This window comes from Thunnus albacares, chromosome 3 (genome assembly GCF_914725855.1).
Source record: "Thunnus albacares chromosome 3, fThuAlb1.1, whole genome shotgun sequence".
Classification (NCBI taxonomy): domain Eukaryota; kingdom Metazoa; phylum Chordata; class Actinopteri; order Scombriformes; family Scombridae; genus Thunnus; species Thunnus albacares.
In genome coordinates this window covers 37,202,683-37,221,904 of record NC_058108.1, presented here as the reverse complement: position 1 = coordinate 37,221,904, position 19,222 = coordinate 37,202,683, and the positions used below count along the sequence as shown (strand labels likewise).

At 38.6% G+C, this 19,222-nt stretch overlaps 1 protein-coding gene across 1 annotated transcript in view; it reads left to right on the top strand.

The window, feature by feature from the left end:
* Positions 1-5,697: 5,697 nt before the first annotated feature.
* LOC122975189 (NACHT, LRR and PYD domains-containing protein 3-like) overlaps positions 5,698-19,222 on the top strand; it is a 46,996-nt gene continuing 33,471 nt past the window's right edge. The window contains exons 1-2 of the mRNA XM_044343475.1: positions 5,698-5,943; positions 8,962-9,356. Of these exons, the coding sequence (XP_044199410.1) occupies positions 9,080-9,356 (277 nt within the window). The 5' untranslated portion in view covers positions 5,698-5,943; positions 8,962-9,079. The remainder of the gene's footprint in view (positions 5,944-8,961; positions 9,357-19,222) is intronic.

Here is a 19,222-nt window from a genome sequence, read left to right as displayed (position 1 = left end):
ACCAGGATGCAAACTGACTTTTTTTTTTTTTTTATAAAGTTAGTTTCACTTTTGTAAACTTTTAAAACTGAATGAATTGAAAATGAATAAATGAGTTTGTTTTGAAACATTTGAAACAAAAGTGTTTATGGATCTTTATTCTCTGAATAAATGATAATAATTTAATTTAGAATCATCTGTTTGTTCATAAGTTAATATAAGTTTATATTTTCATATATATAAAAGGTTTTGCAGCATATTTAACGTCTTCATATTATAACAGGTTGTGTTTAATTAGTGCTGCGGGCCTGTGTTAGCATGCTGTTGGCTAATTTAACATCAAGGATTATTTTCTTGATGGTTCTTGTTTAGACTGGTCTCAGTCTGTCCAGCTGGTGACATTTACCCATGATGGTTTGTGGGAAATGAAGTTCATTAATTGGTGCTAAACTAATTTATCATTCTTATCTATGTAGACAGATGGAATGAACCACATGACAAACCGTTGAGTTTGAGGTTGTGTCTAAAAGCTGGACTGACTGAATAATGTTTTTTTTTTATCCTATTTGTGGCTGTAATGAACAGTTCAGCCTCTACTGGGACACCAGCAGGACTTTATACTGGTTCAGATATTTCCCCACATGATTCAAAATGTATACACAGCGTTTCAGAATCAAAATACTACGCTTCATAGACTGTAGAACAACAAATATGGCCGATGTTAACGCTCCGTTACACATTTCATTTTCAGTTATAACAACAGGACACCATGTGCTGTGTTGAACGTGTCTCCATGGTTACGGAGGGCGGGTGAGGGTGATGCTGGCGGTTGACACTTGTGAATATTTTATCAGGAGCAACATCAGGTGAGCAGGGAGGGCAGGAGAGTGCTCAGGAGAGGTCAGAGGTCACACATCACTGAGAGGAAACTGAAGAAACTACAGACTCCTGGGAGGGGGGGGGGGGCAGCTTCTGTTCTGATATCACACTGTTATAAACACATAATAAAACACAAACACATTAAAACAATAACATGAGCAGCTGGTCCTGGTGCAGTGTCAACCTACACAACAGGACTCCTCCCCACTTCCTGTATAGAAGTTAAAAGACAAAACAGCAGTCAGAGTTCTTCCTCGTTGCTGAAACATATGAGGTCAAAACTTTGAAGAATCATTTAGATCGCTGAGATCTTTACATTTACAACTGCTCGTGTTGTTCAGTTCAGTGTCATTATTACAGGTAGAGATGATGGACAAAAGCCTCAAAATTCTACCCAAGTTTTAAGAAAACAGAATTATCCTTTAGCACTTTTTTAAGGTGTAAAAAGAGTCAAACCCTGTTCGCTTTAGTACTTTGGAACCAAGCTTGTTTCTGCACTGAGAGCTCAGATCAAATAAAACCAGGTTTAATGGAGTATGACAGCAAGTAAATACAGGGCACACACACACACACACACACACACACAGCGAGTGTAAGGCTGGCCGGCCGGTAGGTATGGCGGGTCAGTGAACTGTAGCTGCGGTGTATAATTGATGAAGGGAAGGCAGCAGGTGATAATAGCGGAGCATCTCCATGAAACTGAAGAAGCTGGAAGCTCTGAGAGGCTGCAGCTTGTCTGAGCGACGACAGCCTTCATCTCAATCACACACAGACGACACACGACGCCGACAAAAACGCAGTTTGGCTGCTTTTGGTCTGTTTTTCCTGGTTTGGGCCTTTTAGTTCCAGTGAAGGGACATTTTAATGTTACAGCACTCAATGATATCTGAGACAATAATGTTCTTCCATCTTTGTGGCAACAGTTTGTGTTTGTCTATTTTCCTGTTGACTGGCCTGCACAGAGCCCTGACCTCAACTCCATCCAACACCTTTCACCGTTCACCTGTCCACATACTTTCAGCCTCATAGTGTACATTTCATTATGTGTGGCAAATGTTAATGTCATCACCATCACTGTAAATGTCCTGCAGTGTTTCCTGTGGATCATTCAGAGCATCAGTTTCCAGAAAGAGATGTTACTGTTAATGTTGTTTATATTTTGTTTGTCAATGTTGTGAGCAACACAAAATCCTGGTTATCTCCGCTGTAGCCTATTAGGCAAAAATATAAAACTGAACCAAAACGTCTTTCATCTTTTTCACATGTGCAGAATTGCTGTTTCAAATTTCAACAGCTTATGATGTAAAAGGCTTGTAATCTTCACAAAAACTAAAAGGGGAAACACATTAAATAAATGAATTTTAAAAAGAAGTGGATTTGGTATTAGATACATTTATGCTCATAAACATACATACATCCAAAGTCCTTTTTTTCAGACGCATCCTCCATATTTTTTATTTTGTGAGTCAGTTTCTCCATAAATTGTACTTCTTGACTATCGCATTGAGAGTTTAGTCTTCTTTTACATATGTAATATTTATACAAAATATATTTAATCTTGTTGAGAGACATAGATGAATATACTGTAAGTAACTGACTAATGTTATAATATATCAGATTTATAAAAGAGTGTCTGACAAGAGTGGAAAAAAATCTACAAGATACAAGGCTCTGTGTTTTTTGTGGTAAGAGACTCTGATATCACCACTAGTATTTCAAATAAAGTTCTGTGAGTTTGAATGATGTTGAACAAAACAACATGTGGTTCTCTAGTGCCTCCATGTGGCTGCTGGAGCAAATTACACTAAATTAGGAACTGAGCCTGAAGACTCACAACATGTTAAAGGGATGAAGGACAAAGAGGTAGAGGAGGAAGGGGGAGCCCACATGGAGGCACTGGTATTTAAGTTACTTATTATGTATCAAGTGTCCAAATTACCCTAAAGTGTTTCAGGCTAACCATTAGCTTTCTAGCTATGTTAAATTGTATCTTTGTAGATCGTATTTGGACATAGTTATAATAAATTGGATAATTTGCATAATTGGATAAAATTGTGTTTGTTGTGTGGTTAATAAATTGGCCTGCAAGATACATATAACGTACCTATGTAATGTCTCATGGCCTATATTTAAAAAATCTTAATTATCTGATATATAATCTTCTCAGGGGCGGAACTTCCACTGTACCAGGACTGTCTACGTCATCAGCTGACATGACTGCTGCTGAGGGGACATCATCAGAGACTTCAGAGGCATCTACTCCCTCTTCTGATGTGACTGCAGCTGCAGAGGTCATAACAGAGGTACTACAGCCTTCTACATCCACCTCCAACAAGACTGCGTCTACAGTGTTTGAAACACCTGGAAAAGTTAAAAGCTTTGGTGTACTGCTAAACTTCCCGACCTTGGATGATGAAACATTGGAGAAACAATGTGAGGAGCTTGAGAACACACTGACGAGTGGCGAGGAAGCCAACATTAATGGGAAAGAGCTGGCTATGGAAATCAGAAACCTTCTTCAGTTACAAACAGGATGACTGCATTTGAACTGCTGGACTTTATCCAGAAGAGGGAACTGACAGAATTGCATCCAAATCCTAGAGTTCACTTTGTTTAGAATATTTTGCACTCTTATTGATTGATTTTTCATTGCGATTTATTTGGCAAAATATTTTTGCTTTTATTGGTGTTCATTTGTCGTTGTCTTTTTTATAGACCTTGGTATGTGCAAGTTTGTTGCTTTTGATAGTTTAAATATATTGACTTTATTATTTATTAATTTGAATACTTTCTAATTTTTAATTGTAACTTAACTGCTCAAACTTTAATATATTTTTAATAGACATTGTTTTGTTCGTGTTTATTCAGTTATGAGCAGTGTGTGTGATTTGGTGGTTGCGCTGGGAGTTTTTTGGGGGGTGCTATAGACAAAATCTTGTTTAGGGCCACCAAAATCTAGGATTGTAGTCAACCAAAGAAAATCTTGGTCCACTGAAATTGTACTGTGCTGTATTTTTAGATCTGTGTAAAGCATTCAATACAGTCAATCATGATGTTTCAATATTGAAACTCTCTAAATCTAACTTCTCATCTAGAGCACCGGCATGCATGTCTTCATATTTATCCAATAGGATACAATGTGTTAAAGTTGGTGACACACTGTCCAGTAACATGAAGTGCACAATGGGTGTTCCACAAGGGTCAGTGTTAGGTCCCCTATTATTTAGCCTATATATTAAAGATCTCTCTCAACAGTGTCATGATGCAGAGCTACAAATGTTTGCAGATGACACCGTTGTGTACACACATGCAAAAACAGCTGAGTTAGCTGCTGCTAAGCTAACAATTGCATTGGAAAGGATCACACATTGGCTTGGTCAATCATGTCTGAGTCAAAATGTAAACAAGACAAAAGGTATGGTTTTCTCTAAAACTATGGTACAACCTCCTAACGATGATATTTTCATCAAAGGTGAAAAAATTGGCATAGTTACTGATCTTGGTGTGACACTGGATCCAAATTTGAACTTTAAGAAACATGTTTAAAAAATGGTTAAAACCATAATGTACAACTTAGCAAATTTTAGACATATTAGAAACTGTCTCTCCGTGGATGCAGCCAAGATATTTATGCGGCTATGATTCTGTCTAATATGTCTTACTGCATCACATGTTGGGGGCAGGCTGGAGAAACAGACATAAGACCTCTTGAGTCCTTATACAAACAAACTCTAAAAACTCTGGACAAAAAGCACTTGGGGAAACAACAGACGTGACTTTTGAGCATTCATTAACTGTTACACTGTAGTCTGTACTGTACATTTACTGCCAGACTGACAACTTACTACAAACCTTTTCCCCTGTCCCGCTTGCATCCACCGTCACTTTCCTGCCGGTCGCTCTTTCCCACTTGCTGCGAAAACATACTACATAATATTCCTATTCCTAAACAGGGTTATGCTACCAATAGTTTCCTAGGTAACAACACAGCAGTTGACTCACATTTTAGAACAGCGCTGCACAGAGACTCCCGAATGCTTTTGATTTCCAAATGAATGGATATTTGGCCTTATTTTTGGCATTAAAAAATATTTTTTTGGCCTGGTTGGGGTTCTCGTTGTGTCATTATGGAGAAACACAGATTCAGTAAACGTTGAGTACAGTTAGACCCAGCAGTCTCCATTAGGTTGGGCGAGTTCAAAGTTGTGAAAACAATGAGGGTGTTTTGAATACACCCCCGTTTTCTTAATTTGTTAGTCTGTCCCTCCTGCTGCAAGAAATAATGGATTAATCTTGAAAAGCTATTGATGTAGCACTTTTCTCCTTATGAAAGTAACATGGCAATTATTCGACCAATGAGAATTTGGTCGGACGAGACCATATTGACCAATCAATCGACCAGTCGACCAGGAGACTATAATATAATAACATTTATGATAATAAAAAGCAGGAGAACCAGTCACAGCTGATCAGATCACTATTTATGGTCCTAAAGTCAATACACAGTTTAATGATTGTATAAATAAACTTCACAGTGTTTCAGGTGGAGAGTCGTGGAGAGAAATATCAGTGAGTTCTGAGTTTAGATTTGTTCAGTTTAGACTTTGTGTTTGCATGTGGTCATGGTGAGAGTGTGTCAACTTTGAATCTGTTTAAAGTTCACCTAAATTAAAAAAAAAAATCACATTTTCTGTCTTCTTTCTAGTGGTGTCAGTCCAGACAGATTTGGTTTTATGTGTCCATGTTCTGAGCAATTTGTCTCCATCCTGATATGATGCAGGTGAATGAATTTAGTGTCTCTGTCGCTGTTTTAATGTGTTGCAGAAGTCTGTGTGTCAGCTGCAGTAACAGGATGTGGAGAGTCAGTGTGGCAAAGTTACAACTACATTTCCTGGGTGTAGTGACATGACATCCTGGTCTACTTTTTACCAATCATGTTCTTTCTCTCTTGCAGGAGGAACTGTGAAGTTTAGTTCCTGTTTGAGGTGTAATCACTCTTCATGTTCTCATAAAGACTCCACAGATTCAGTTCTCTCAGTCTGCAGGAGAATCTACAATCAACAAGACTTCAGTTGTTGTTTCTCTGTGAGTGTTAAATACATTTCTATCCCTTCACTGTTTTAAGGAGTGGACGACCTCATTCAAGCTAACCAACCTATCTGATGTTGTAGTGGAGTGTTGAGTCCTGTAGCATTAACGTCATTAACTCTGCTGAGACAGTATGAGACCTTTTGTTTACAAAAATATGGAAGCACCAAATGTGCTTGTTGGAAATCTTCCTGAACCTTTTCATGAAGAAAACGGACGGAATTGTCATAATGTGTGCTATCTTCTTAATGATTCACCACACATTCATCAAACAATCTGACAAACTTCCTCAAACTGATATCATACAGTCTGACACAGATTCTGACCAAGACTTTATTGGAACTGTCTCACACAGTGTGACACAATAAACTTACACAACTGATGTTGTTAAAGAGTCTCAAGGCACCTTTAGTCTTAGTGGCAGCTGGTTATTGTGAGGTGCCCCCCCCCCCCCCCCCCCGTTCCAATTATCCAGAGAAGAAAGGCTGTTATGTTAAACATAAATTAATAATGTACAACAAAATAACTATGAAATAAAAAAGTTAATTCTTAATCTGTGTCTCGTAGTCATATCAGCATTAATTTAAAATTTGTTTTCAAATTTCATTTGGTTAATTTGGTATGACACTTCCTGTTTGAGGGGCGCTGGCCAAATGAGACTGTGTTTCATTAGTTGTGCAACATGCCCTTGTTAACTTCCCCTCAGCATGTGACCTCAGGGAAATCCCTGTTGCCATGATGAGTGTTGTTTCAGTTCTCTTGAACTCTTCTTCTCTTCTTGAACTTTGTGAGATTGACCCTTCAAGGGCTGAGGATCTGTTAGTCGACTGTCTCTCCCTTTCCTGTGGTTTTGCTGTAACAAGGAAGACCTTGGGCCCTATTTTAACGATCTTGATGATGATCTTGATTATATAGTTATTTCAGGGGACTTTAATATTAATTTTGACCATGATTCGAGAGAGTTCATAAGCCTAATGGAGGCTTTTGAGTTCTCTCAGCACGTGTCTGGACCCACCCACATCCAAGGTCACACTCTGGACCTGATTATTGCAAAGGTACTTAATATTACTGTAACCTCAATCAAGGATATTATTGTATCAGATCATTTTTGTATTTCTTTTGATGCCTCCTTTACTCCCAGAAAATGAATAAGGAAGCAAAAATGTGCAAAAACCCTAAATTGGTTTTGACACTGCCGAAGCCTTTACTAGCTCCATGTCCGATCTGGTATTGTCCACTTCAATATCTCCGGATGTTCTTGTAAACAACTTCAACTCGAAAGTAAAAAATCTTATTGACAAAGTTCCTCCCTTGAAAACAAAAAGCTGCTTGGACAAATGATATTTTTGTAAAACAACTAAAAAAGCAAAGTAGACAGGCAGAGCGTAAATGGAGAGAAACCAAGCTGCAATGACATTTACAAAGATTGCCTCATCAATTATAACAAGGCAAAATCAAAATCTAAAATCAGAAATAATAATATGAATAACACACGAGTGCTCCACAGATGATCGGCTCATCAATCCATCATCTTCGACCCACCCTGACCTACTATAAAATACAGGGAATTTGCAACGTTTTTCAACAGCAAGATCACCACCATCAGAAAAACATAAGTTCTTTTAGTTTTGGCAAAGAAGATGTGTTACCTACTCACAAGAATAGGACTTGTGATATGTCAAATTTTGCTCCTGTGGACTCCACAGCACTGGAGGATGCGGTGCTGATGCTCAAGTCCTCCACCTGCTGTCTCGACCCATTTCCTACAACCTTTTTTAAAATTGTTTTTAACTGTTTAAATATGGAGATACTACAAATTGCCAACTACTCCCTCCAGTCCACACTTTTCCCAAGTGCTCTTAAAACTGCTGTCATAAAACCTTTGCTAAAAAAGAACAATCTAGTTCCCTCAAACATGAGTAACTACAGGCCAATCTCAAATTTCCCGTTTCTCAGTAAGATCCTCGAAAAAATTGTGTATAATCAACTGAATAGCTACATAACAAAAAATGAGCTGTTTGATGTTTTTCAATCTGGTTTTGATCCCACCACAACACAGAAACTTCCCTTATTAAAGTTGTAAATGATCTCCGCATAAACACGGCCTCTGGTAAACTCTCAAACCTCGTACTCTTAGTTCTCAGACCCATGTTCGACACTGTCATTCATGGGATTTTGCTAGACAGACTACAAAACTGGGTGGGATTGTCTGGTCCTGTTCTAAATTGGTTCAGAACCTACCTACTAGACAGGAATTTCTATGTCTCTATTTCATTGAAAAGGTTGCATCTGATAAAGTTGTTGTGTCGTGGGGTTCCACAGAGCTCAATCCTTGGTCCACTCCTGTTCAATTTACATATGTTTCTACTTGGGCACATCATAAAGAAACACAATATACAATACCACAATTATGCAGATGACACGCAACTTTACATCTCCCTCTCTCCTGATGATTTGAGCCCTATGGAAACACTGATTAAATGCATCAAGGGCATTAACACATGGATGAACCAGCATTTCCTGCAACTAAATAGTGACAAAACAGAAGTTATTATTATAGGTGTAAAAGCAGTGAGAGGAAATTGCAGACTCGACTATTGCAGTGGTGTCTTTTCTGGACTCCCCTAAGCGACTGCAGCTTATACAGAATGTTTTGCACATATTTAAACTGGGACTAAGAAAAGTGCACTGTCTGCTCCTGTTGTAATCTGAATCATTATGCAATTTAATTACCTATGCATCCATTTATGCAAGCGTATGTTTGCTTACTTTTATGTATGATAATATGTATGTTCATATTTTGTCTTTGTAATTGTATTGCTTTCTGTATGAAATGTGCTCTATAAATAAATTTGACTTCACTTGACTTTGACTAGCGTTTCATACACTGTCCAGCCATATACTTGGTTTTGACCTAGTCTTGTTTAATTTTCATGTGCAATGTACTCATGTAATTCTTAACTGTTTGTACATTACATGTGCGATTCATTTATAATTTTCCAATGTTTTTGGTAGGTGATGTTTGGACTCAAAAGCAAGACTCAGCCACAGAGAACATCTGGCTGTGGACTGGTGTTTATGGAAATGGCAAGTCCTTCATGTTGAAAATATTCTGGGATTTTAACAGGGAGAAATGAACACGAAGGAGGACCTACTGAACACTCTGGAGGATTTGAAAGACGATAAATTCAAGAAATTCAAATGGTTTTTGGAGCAGCCTGATATCCTGGAAGGCCTCCAAGCCATCAAAGCATGCAAGCTGGAGAAGGCAGAGAGACAGGACACCGTGGATCTGATGGTGCAGACCTACCAACTTCCTGGAGCTGTGGAGGTGACCAAGAAGCTTTTAAAGAAGATCAACAGGAATAATCTGCTGCAGAGTTTATCAGACAGCAGCTCAGGACCAGAAGGTCAGTCACAGGAAGAGAGAAACATGATGTCACTGCAGGGTGAGAGGTGCATTTTGATACTGCAACGATCTTATGCAAACAAGATATTAACTTGTTTGAATAAGATGCCATCTCTCACATCCAGACTGTGGAGGTCAGACAGAAACGCTACGTTCATGTTATTTTTTTTGTTTTAAGACTGATTAACACAAACATTTCTGCTTTCACTGACAGTGGAAAAGTCTTCACTTTCACTATCATGCCACAGGAATGAAGCACTTGAAAGCGCAATACATAAATCAGCCACTTTATTCGTCTATATGTATAGATTTGAAAAACAGCAGAGCAATGAAAAACATCAGCAGCTTTGGGCCCTCCTCACTTTGGAAAGTATTTCCAGGATGTTTCCTGTTGTCCCACAGTGAGGAAAAGGAGCCGTAAAACAGCATAAAGACAAGATAAACAGAAACAAAACAAGTTAACAATTCTTCATTAATAAGGGCTGAGTGACAAACCTAATTTAAAGAGTGAATACTCAACAAAAGAGTAAGAAATGTCAAAGTTAATTGTATACAGAGGCAAGTTAGACAGAATTTGAAGGGCTAAAATAAGAGATTGGTTAATGAAATGTTCCAATATATGTATGCAAGTATGTTGACAATGTATAGAGGCAGACATACACATTTATTGTTATTACTGCCTTTGTGTTTTTTTTGTAATTAACCTGCTTACGTTCCATCTATGTTGTTAGTTTTATCTGCAAGCCTATAAATACCATCTCTAGAGTAAAGTAGGGGTGGGAATCTTGGTATTCCACTGACCTGCAATCTGAAACAAGCTAACGGGTGTTGATGAAGGTCACTGTCTGACCAACAGAAAAGACAAAAGTGTGTGAGAGTATAACAGTTTCATGTGGAAGCATCTTCTTCCAGTCTTCTGAAATCAACTTCTGAAGTCATTTACTGACCAACATCACTGGTTCAGTGTTTGTTGTAAAAACACCAGTTAGTGAGTGATGGAGGAAGAGGGGAAAGTGAGTGAGTGACCTCTCAGCGGAGTTCCACCTTTTTCATTCATTCAACATAAAGCTACTTATTAACATTGTGTTACGTCCCCAGTCTAACATGTTTAGAGCCCCCGCTTTTCCCAGGCCCAAGAACGGTCAGCCTGACAACCATCAAAGTTCTCTGTAGCAGTTTATTTTGCAGAACTTCGGAGTTGAGCAAAACAACAAACAAAACTAAACTAAACCCCCACCCTAAACTTCCCTATCGAAAAACAAAATAGAAACAAAAGACAAGGCATAATCTAACTCCTACTCAAGAAAAACAGGAGAAAAAGGTTCACACAAAAAAAGGGCTTCTCACTCCTACGAATTAAACTGCTACCTAAGTTTGTGCAAATATTTACAATGTACAAGAACTCTCATCTAATGGAGAAGAGCCTGCCTAGCACTTTACCACCCACACACACACCCACACACACCCACACCCACACCCACACACACACACACACACACACACACACACACACGACTAGCAGGATGGTCCTCCATTGCAAGAGCCGGCCAATCAGCTGTCCCGGCACCCAGGCCAATCAGGGAGCACCACCTGCACGCAATCAGACATGCACACACTAGAGGGGTAAGGAAGAGAGAGAGCGGTTATTGTAAAAATAGAAATACAGATGACCTGCAGGAGCAAAAAACACAATAGTGACCAAGGGTCATAACACATTGTTACAAAAATCTATGTTTTGGCTCAGAAGTGACTGATAGGGGATGCGGACCTGTGACCCCTAACATCTCTCTGTCTCTAATTTACTTAATTTGATGCAAAATATTTGCACAAGCCCCTGTTGCAATTGTACTGCATGATACAACATAGAAATTATGTAAAAATGACAAATGGTCAATAAAAATGATCAATTCAAAAGGCAAATATAAGACACTGAATCAATCTCTCAGTTCTCAATTCAAATCAGCTTTATTGGCATGAATGCTGTTAAGTTATTGTCAAAGCTAAATTGCATATTATTACATTTTACTGATTATTAATTATCTCTCTCTCAGTGGATGTCAGCGATGCCTGGGAGACTTCAGAGAACAGGGGACCTTCCTCCTCTCAGACTCGTCCTCCTTGTCATCTTCATCCTGTTCCTGAACTTCCCTCACACACCAGTCAGAGTGAAGGTAAAGCTGCTGTAATCTCTGGATTGTATTTGTTGGTATATTTGTTGGTGTAGTTTCCACATTGTTAACAGATGATAACTGGAGTTCTTAAGTTAAAAACACTGCAGCAGATTTAGTGGCTGCAAATCAGAACTGTGGCTCATTAACATCACAAATCTTTCTGTGTTGATGCAAAATTTTGTGTCCCGCATGCTAATTTAATGCAGGGTTAATAAATGTCCAAATTATGTCTCTCTGTTTCTCTTTGTGTCAGACGATATCAATGATGATGAGGAGGCTTCAGAGAACAGAAAACTTTCCTCCTTTCAGCTTCTGACTGACAGCAGTCAGAGCGAAGGTAAAGCTGCTCAAAGCTGCACATGCTCAGTGGCGTCTGCCTTACACAGAACTACTCTCTAGGGACTGAAAACCTGATCGCTGTTATTAGTCTTTTGAGCTGTTTCTAAACAAACTAATGTGACCAAACTCTTCATAATGAAGGAACATGTCACCCAGTGCAGCTTTGTGACTGCCGTGTTTTAATAGTTTTTGGACAACAATGGAGGTCTACAGCACAGAGGAATAAGATATATCAGACTCTGAATACACACACAATACTTTTTAGTAGATCAGTTCATTGTTGGTTTAGATCCAAACATGAGATTTGCTGTTAAAATGGTTTCTGCCTAGAGATAACCAATACCCCCTGCTGGTGTGGATAAGGTACCGACAGAAGGTTGTCCTCTTCCTCTGACTGAAGTATCGAACGTAGTTTCCAAAATCTACACGCTTGACCCTCCAAGCCTTGCTTAGGGAACCAGATTCACAGTTATCACAGTGGCAATGGTTTTTATCTTTTGTTGTGATGATCACGAGGTTAACAGTCAAATATGGCATTCATGTAATAAAGACCACCAGGAATGTATGTGATTGGCCCATGCAGCACCTTTCTGGATGGCATCACATTGCAGCAAAAGTTGGGCCCAGTTCTACTTTTTTTGAACAGCAGTGTTTTTCTGGGCCATCTGCAATGGCACCCTCACTGCACAACGCACTGCCCCCATTCAAATAAAGGAGGAGAGAGGGAAAGGAGAGGGCTGCCTTTTTTCATGCAGAGCATAGATTTGTCTGTATGCCCCTTAATACTTTGTTTTTTCTATTTATGTTTGATACAGATGTGATGGTTCCTGTACCAGAGCCAAAACCCATCACATATTACCAACACATGCTTAAATTAAACCTCCAAGACAGATTTATGTGTGCACAAGAGGGTTGGATGGCGGATAAGCAACGTCTTGATCATGTCTACACAGAGCTGTACATCACAGCTGGTGGTGATGTACATATCAACACACAGCATGAGGTCAGACAGATTGAAATGGCAGCGAAGCCAGCAGAAACAGAGAAACCAATCAAACCCTGTGACATGTTCAAACACCCTTCTGGAGAATACAGACCTATAAGAACAGTTTTGACCAATGGAATCGCAGGAATTGGAAAGACATTCCTTGTACATAAGTTTGTGTTGGACTGGGCTGAAGGAAGGGCTAATCAAGATGTGCATCTCATTTTTCCCTTCACCTTCCGTGATCTGAATCCACTGAAGGGAGAAAAGATTAGTTTGGCTGAGCTCATTCATGAATGCATCCCAGAAACTATAGACATCAAGGAGGAGGCTCTAAATCACATCTTTACAACTCTACAGTCATCAGGAAACACCAACTATGACAAGAGCAAATACAAGCTTCTGTTTGTTTTGGATGGCCTGGATGAGAGCCGCCTTCAACTGGACTTAAATAGCAACGACATTCGCTCCACTGATGTAAGAAAGCCAACTAGAATAGAAGTATTGCTGTGGAAACTCATCAATGGGAAACTGCTACGCTCAGCTCGCATCTGGATAACCACACGACCTGCAGCAGCCAGTCAGATTCCTCGAGATTTTGTCAACAGCATGACAGAGGTCAGAGGGTTCACTGACCCGCAGAAGGAAGAGTACTTCAGGAAGAGATACAGAAATGAGCAGCAGGCCAAAACAATCATCTCCCACATCAAGACATCACGAAGCCTCCACATCATGTGCCACATCCCAGTCTTCTGCTGGATCACTGCTATAGTTCTGGAGGATGTGTTAAAAAGCAGAGAGGGAGGAGAGCTGCCCAAAACCCTGACTGAGATGTACGCAGAATTCCTGGTGTTTCAGATTGAACAGACAAAACAAAAATATGGCCTAGAAAAGTGCATTCAGTACATTAAGTCATTAGCAAAACTGGCTTTCCATCAGTTGGAAAAGGGCAACCTGATCTTCTACGAGAAAGACCTCAGAGAGAGTGGCATTGATTTCAATGAGGCCTCAGTGTGCTCAGGAGTGTTCACACAGATCTTTAAAGAGGAACGTGGGAAGAAGAATGACAAAAAGATGTTCAGCTTTGTCCATCTGAGTGTTCAGGAGTTTCTTGCTGCTCTCCATGTGAAAATGTCACTCATCAACAGCAACAAAAATGTGATGCCTTTTCCACGACCAACAGTCCAAAACGTGCAACTACTTGTAAGGAAAACCTCTACAAAGAAAATCCACAGTATTTCCATTGACAAGGCCTTACAAAGTCCAAATGGACATCTGGACCTGTTCCTTCGCTTCCTCCTAGGCCTTTCACTGCAGACCAATCTTGATAAACTAGAAGACCTGCTGACAAAGAGAGAAGGTAGCTCAGAGACCAATCAGGAAACAGTCTGGTACATCAAAAAGAAGATCAGTGAGAACCTGTCTGCAGAGAGAAGCATAAATCTGTTCCACTGTCTGAATGAACTGAATGATCATTCTCTAGTGGAGGAGATCCAACAGTACCTCAGTTCAGGAAGTCTCTCCACAGATGAACTGTCTCCTGCTCTGTGGTCAGCTCTGGTCTTCATCTTACTGTCATCAGAGAACGATCTGGATGTGTTTGACCTCAAGAAATATTCTGCTTCAGAGGAGGTTCTTCTGAGGCTGCTGCCAGTGGTCAAAGCCTCCAACAAAGCTCTGTAGGTGCACAGATAACTGCAAATACTAACTCTATCACATGTGTAGGTTTGCTCTCAACTAATGAAAGTCTTATGGTGTGTTCAGACCAAATGCAAAGCAAATATTTGTGTGGTGTGATTACACACAAAATCGATGTAAAGACATGCACCAGTTGAAAATGTTTTAACTTCAGCAACAGATTTGCACATATCACAGGGCTTTATGAATGTACTTCATGAACATAAAGAGGAGAGGGGAACAGGAGAGAGACTGGGACAGAAAGAACTGGAGTTCCTGGTGAGTTCTGAGTTCATTCAGAGGTCAAACTGAACACAAACACAAAGAGACACTCCCTCAGACATGGTTGGTGCCTTCTTTTGCTAGCTAGCTTACAGCTAATGTACAATAATGCATGTTGGCTGTTTGGGGTGAATAAACACAAATGATCCAGTGGTCCAACTTACACAAGTAACGTGAGGCAAAAATTTGCTTTGCATTTGGTCTGAGCACACCATTTGTCAACTAATAGTAATAAGATTTAGTCAACTAATTGATTAGTTAGTTTATTTTTAAAGATTTAGTAGTTTGTGTCTTCAGTCTTATATCTCAACAGATGAAAACAGCCATGCATAAATGATCTGTTACAATCCGTTCTCTCACTGATTCACCAGAGGATATTTGTGTTAATTGTTATGATCCGAGAGATGTGAGAATAGTTTTTCAAGTAATGATCTTTGGTTGTATCCAATGTCAGTTTTCTATAAAAAACTTAATGACTAAAAGTTTCTTAAGGCCCTTTCAGACATGCTCTTTTATGTTAATCTGATCTCAGTTTAACATGTTGATCTCGTGTCTGAATAAGCAACCGAGTTACTTTTAAGCAAAAATAACAACAGAAATCTTACAGGTCTGTCGGAGTAACATTTCTATAACTTTTTGAACACATGTCTGTGCTAAAATCCTCTGAGTCTTCATCTCTGATGTACAAATAAAATAGATTATGAAACACTGTGAAAGAGACAATTTGAGGAGATTCTTCTCATATAAGATCAGTCAATAAAAACAAATTTCCCTGAAAAACCCCTCACAGAGCCATAATAATAATCTGAGAAGTACTCTTTTCGTGTATTTTACTTTTTTTTATAACAACTGCATGGATGAATAAATGAATATCCAACAAGAGCTAATAGGAATTAAACTTCACTGCTTGTGCATATGAGACTTTATAAAAGAGGCAGCAGAATTGGCTCTCTAATAATGTTAAATGATGAAATGTAGAAACAGGGTGGTGCGCTCTAATTAAGAATTTAACAGCAAAATAAGTTAACTCATCAAAATAACCCATCACCCACCCTGATCACAACATTTTCAACTCACAGCTGCTCTCTCTGCCAAGTATTGCACGATAATTAGTGTCTCTTTTTCCATACATCTTGTTTGAATAGATAGATAGATGAATAGACAGTGCATTCAGAAAGTATTCAGACCCCTTCACTTTTCATATTTTGTTATGTTGCAGCCTTATGCTAAAATTGTTTAAATTATGCAGAATTATATGCTGAATTTATTGATTGATAGGATAAGTAAGTAAAACTTTATTTATATAGCACCTTTTTTAAACGCAGGTTAGCAGTACTTTACATTGACATTGGCACACATAGAAAAGAGGACAAGAAAACCATAAAAGACACATTCAAGAACACATACAGGCATCACACACATACAAACACAGCAAGCATACAGTCATCACCAAGAGCACACGCTTGAATTTATCGAATGTTATGGGGAAAGCCATTCTAAAAAAGTAGGTTTTCAAGTGTTTTTTGAAACAGTCAACAGACTCAGCTGATCTGATGGAAGTGGGGAGATGTGCCAGGGCAGCAAAAGCACAGTCGCCTTTGGTTTTTAGTTTGGCACGTGGTACGGCCAACAGTATTTTGGGTTGGAAGACCTAAGTGACCACTTGGTAGTATAAGGGCTTAGTAGCTTGGAAATGTAGACAGGCAGCCAATGCAGTGAGGCTAAAACAGGAGAGATGTGAGATATACAGCCAGTCCTAGTTAATAGCTTAGCTTCTGCATTTTGTACAAGCTGAAGATGTGACAGGGCGGCTTGGCTAAGGCAAGTGAAAAGGGAATTGCAGTAATTGAGGCAGGAAAAAATTAAGGCATCAATGACATGTGCTAAGTCAGAGGTTGACAATAATGGTTTGATTTTTGCAATGATCCTGAGCTGAAAAAAGCAGGATTGAACCATTTTATTGACATGATGTTCAAATTTCAATTTAGGGTCAAATACAATGTCAAGATTCCTGGCGTGAATGATGCCTTCAGCAATATTTCAGGGCCAAAAATGAGAAGCTCAGTTTTGTCAGAATTTAGTTGAAGAAAGTTGATAGACATCCAGTCTTTTATCACAGCTAAACAGCTGTGGAGAGTATTTAGGTTGCTAAAATCAACTGGTTTTACTGAAAAATAGCCCCTTGAGATGTAGCATCTCATTTTTGAGGGGGTCTTATAGACACAAATACACAATTATAAAACACATACATACAAACAAAAACAGCATTACATAACAAGCATACACAAATGCAGATACAGAAATCCCGCTCACCCTCTCCCATCCACACCGTCAGCCCTCAGCTGTTGTACAAGAAAAATAGGATCCAAAGACCTGGACATTAAATCAATTACATCAACATAGAGAGCAATTGAAGCAGTTTGTCTACAGTTTATTTGTAACACAAATAGACTGAGGATTGTAAGTACACACAAATGAAAAGCAAAAACAGTTTGTTTTACGATGAGAAAATAAAGATGTCCTGAAGCAGTGTAAAGAGGTAATAGATCTCAGAAAAAGAGGAAGAATATTCCAGTTGGATGGAGTTTTATATTGGAAGGACCTGCGTCTGACTTCTTTGAAAAGTGGATATGAGTGGATATGAAGATCTACATGGAACCAAAAACTGTTTCAAATAGAAAGGACAATTAAAGTAAACACATTTGAAGATTAACTGAACCCAGTGAACTTGCCTTCTAGATTTAGGCTGCAGCCAATTGAAACAATGGTGAATTCTATATGGACACTTCAAAACAAATCTACATAGAGAATTTTAGATGACATTAAGGGGCAAAAGATAAATGTCAGAGGTGTTCTGATAGACAATGTCAGCATAATAATAGGTCAACTGAGAAATTATTCTTTTTCTGACTTGAAATTTAAAACAATTAATTGATCGATAAAGTGAACTAAGACAGATATGTTCTTTAATTAAATAAGAAAATAAAATCAATGTGGGACTTAAAGGAGAGTTCAGGGTCAATTCCAAGATATTTGAGCGAGTCAGCTTTCTCAAAGGGTAACCAATCAGTAAGATTAATATGCAAATCAAAGGGTTATTGAACGACTGTGTCTTGTGCCAAACACTTTGCAGGAAGTTAAAATTGAACTGTAAAGAATTCTGGGTTTGTAATATATGAGGGTTAGAAGTGTAAATAACTGTCATCAACATAGAGATGAACAAGACAGTTTGAGCATATTTGAGGTAAGTCATTAATAAAAATAGAAGAAAAAGTGGTCCCATGGTGGAACCTTGTGGAACACCCTCTTCACCAATTAAATAGTCAGACTGAGAACCCTGAAACACAACACACTGAAATCTATTATAAAGATTGGCATTAAACCAGAGGAGAGCATTTTGAGTTAAACCAATTGAATAGAGCTTATCAAGGAGGAGGTAGTGATCAACCATATCAAAAGCCTTAGAAAGATCGATAAAAATTGCACCTGTGAGTTGGCCTTTATCAAAGCAAGAGAACACATCTTTGGTGAATTGTAGAAGAGCGGTGGTGGTGGAAAAGTTAGGTCTGAAACCTGATTGGGATGGAGATAAAATATTAAACAGATTAATGTACTGTGATTATTGATTAAAAGTAAGTTTCTCAAAGATTTTAGCAATAGTACAAATCATAGAAACTGAATGATAATTATTTACATTGGATGGGTCCACCTTTTAAAAGAGGGGTAACTCTGGCATATTTCCATATGTGAGTAGACACAGACAAGTTAAATAAATCTGCAAGGGGATACATTATTACATGAATGGTAAGTTTAACAAATTTGGCTTCCACACTGTCTGGACCAGCACTACTACTTTCTTTTAACTCACATACAGTATGAAAAAACTCAGTAGGCAGGATTTTTCTAAAGGAAAATTAACCATTGTAAGTAATGAAGTTTGAGGAACCAGCTGGACCATAGGAATTAAAGTGTTGGGAACCACAGATAAACAAGAAAATGCTGATTAAAAGCATGGGAAATAAGTAAAGGATCAGAAATAATTTTGTTATTAATTCGTACCTGGTTTATGAGGCTTTTGTTAGTTTTGTTGAGAATATGGTTCAAGTGATTCCGAACTGTCTAGGGCTATGAAAATCCTGAGAAAAGCTATCTCTATAGTAGTTGAATTTTGCATTCCTTGTTTTGGTCTTATATAAATTCCTCAAGTATCTGTAGGTTTCCCAGAATTTTTACACCAGCAATATTTTGCCCAGGCTTTATCCCTTTGTTTGGAAAGGCTGATAAGATATGAGCTGATCCAGGGTAAATGTCTGCCTTTAACTCCAATTGTTTTCATGGGAGCATGTTTATCAATTACGTTCGTAACTTCAGCATAAAAGAAGTTCCGTGCATCATCAACAAAAGGAATTAATT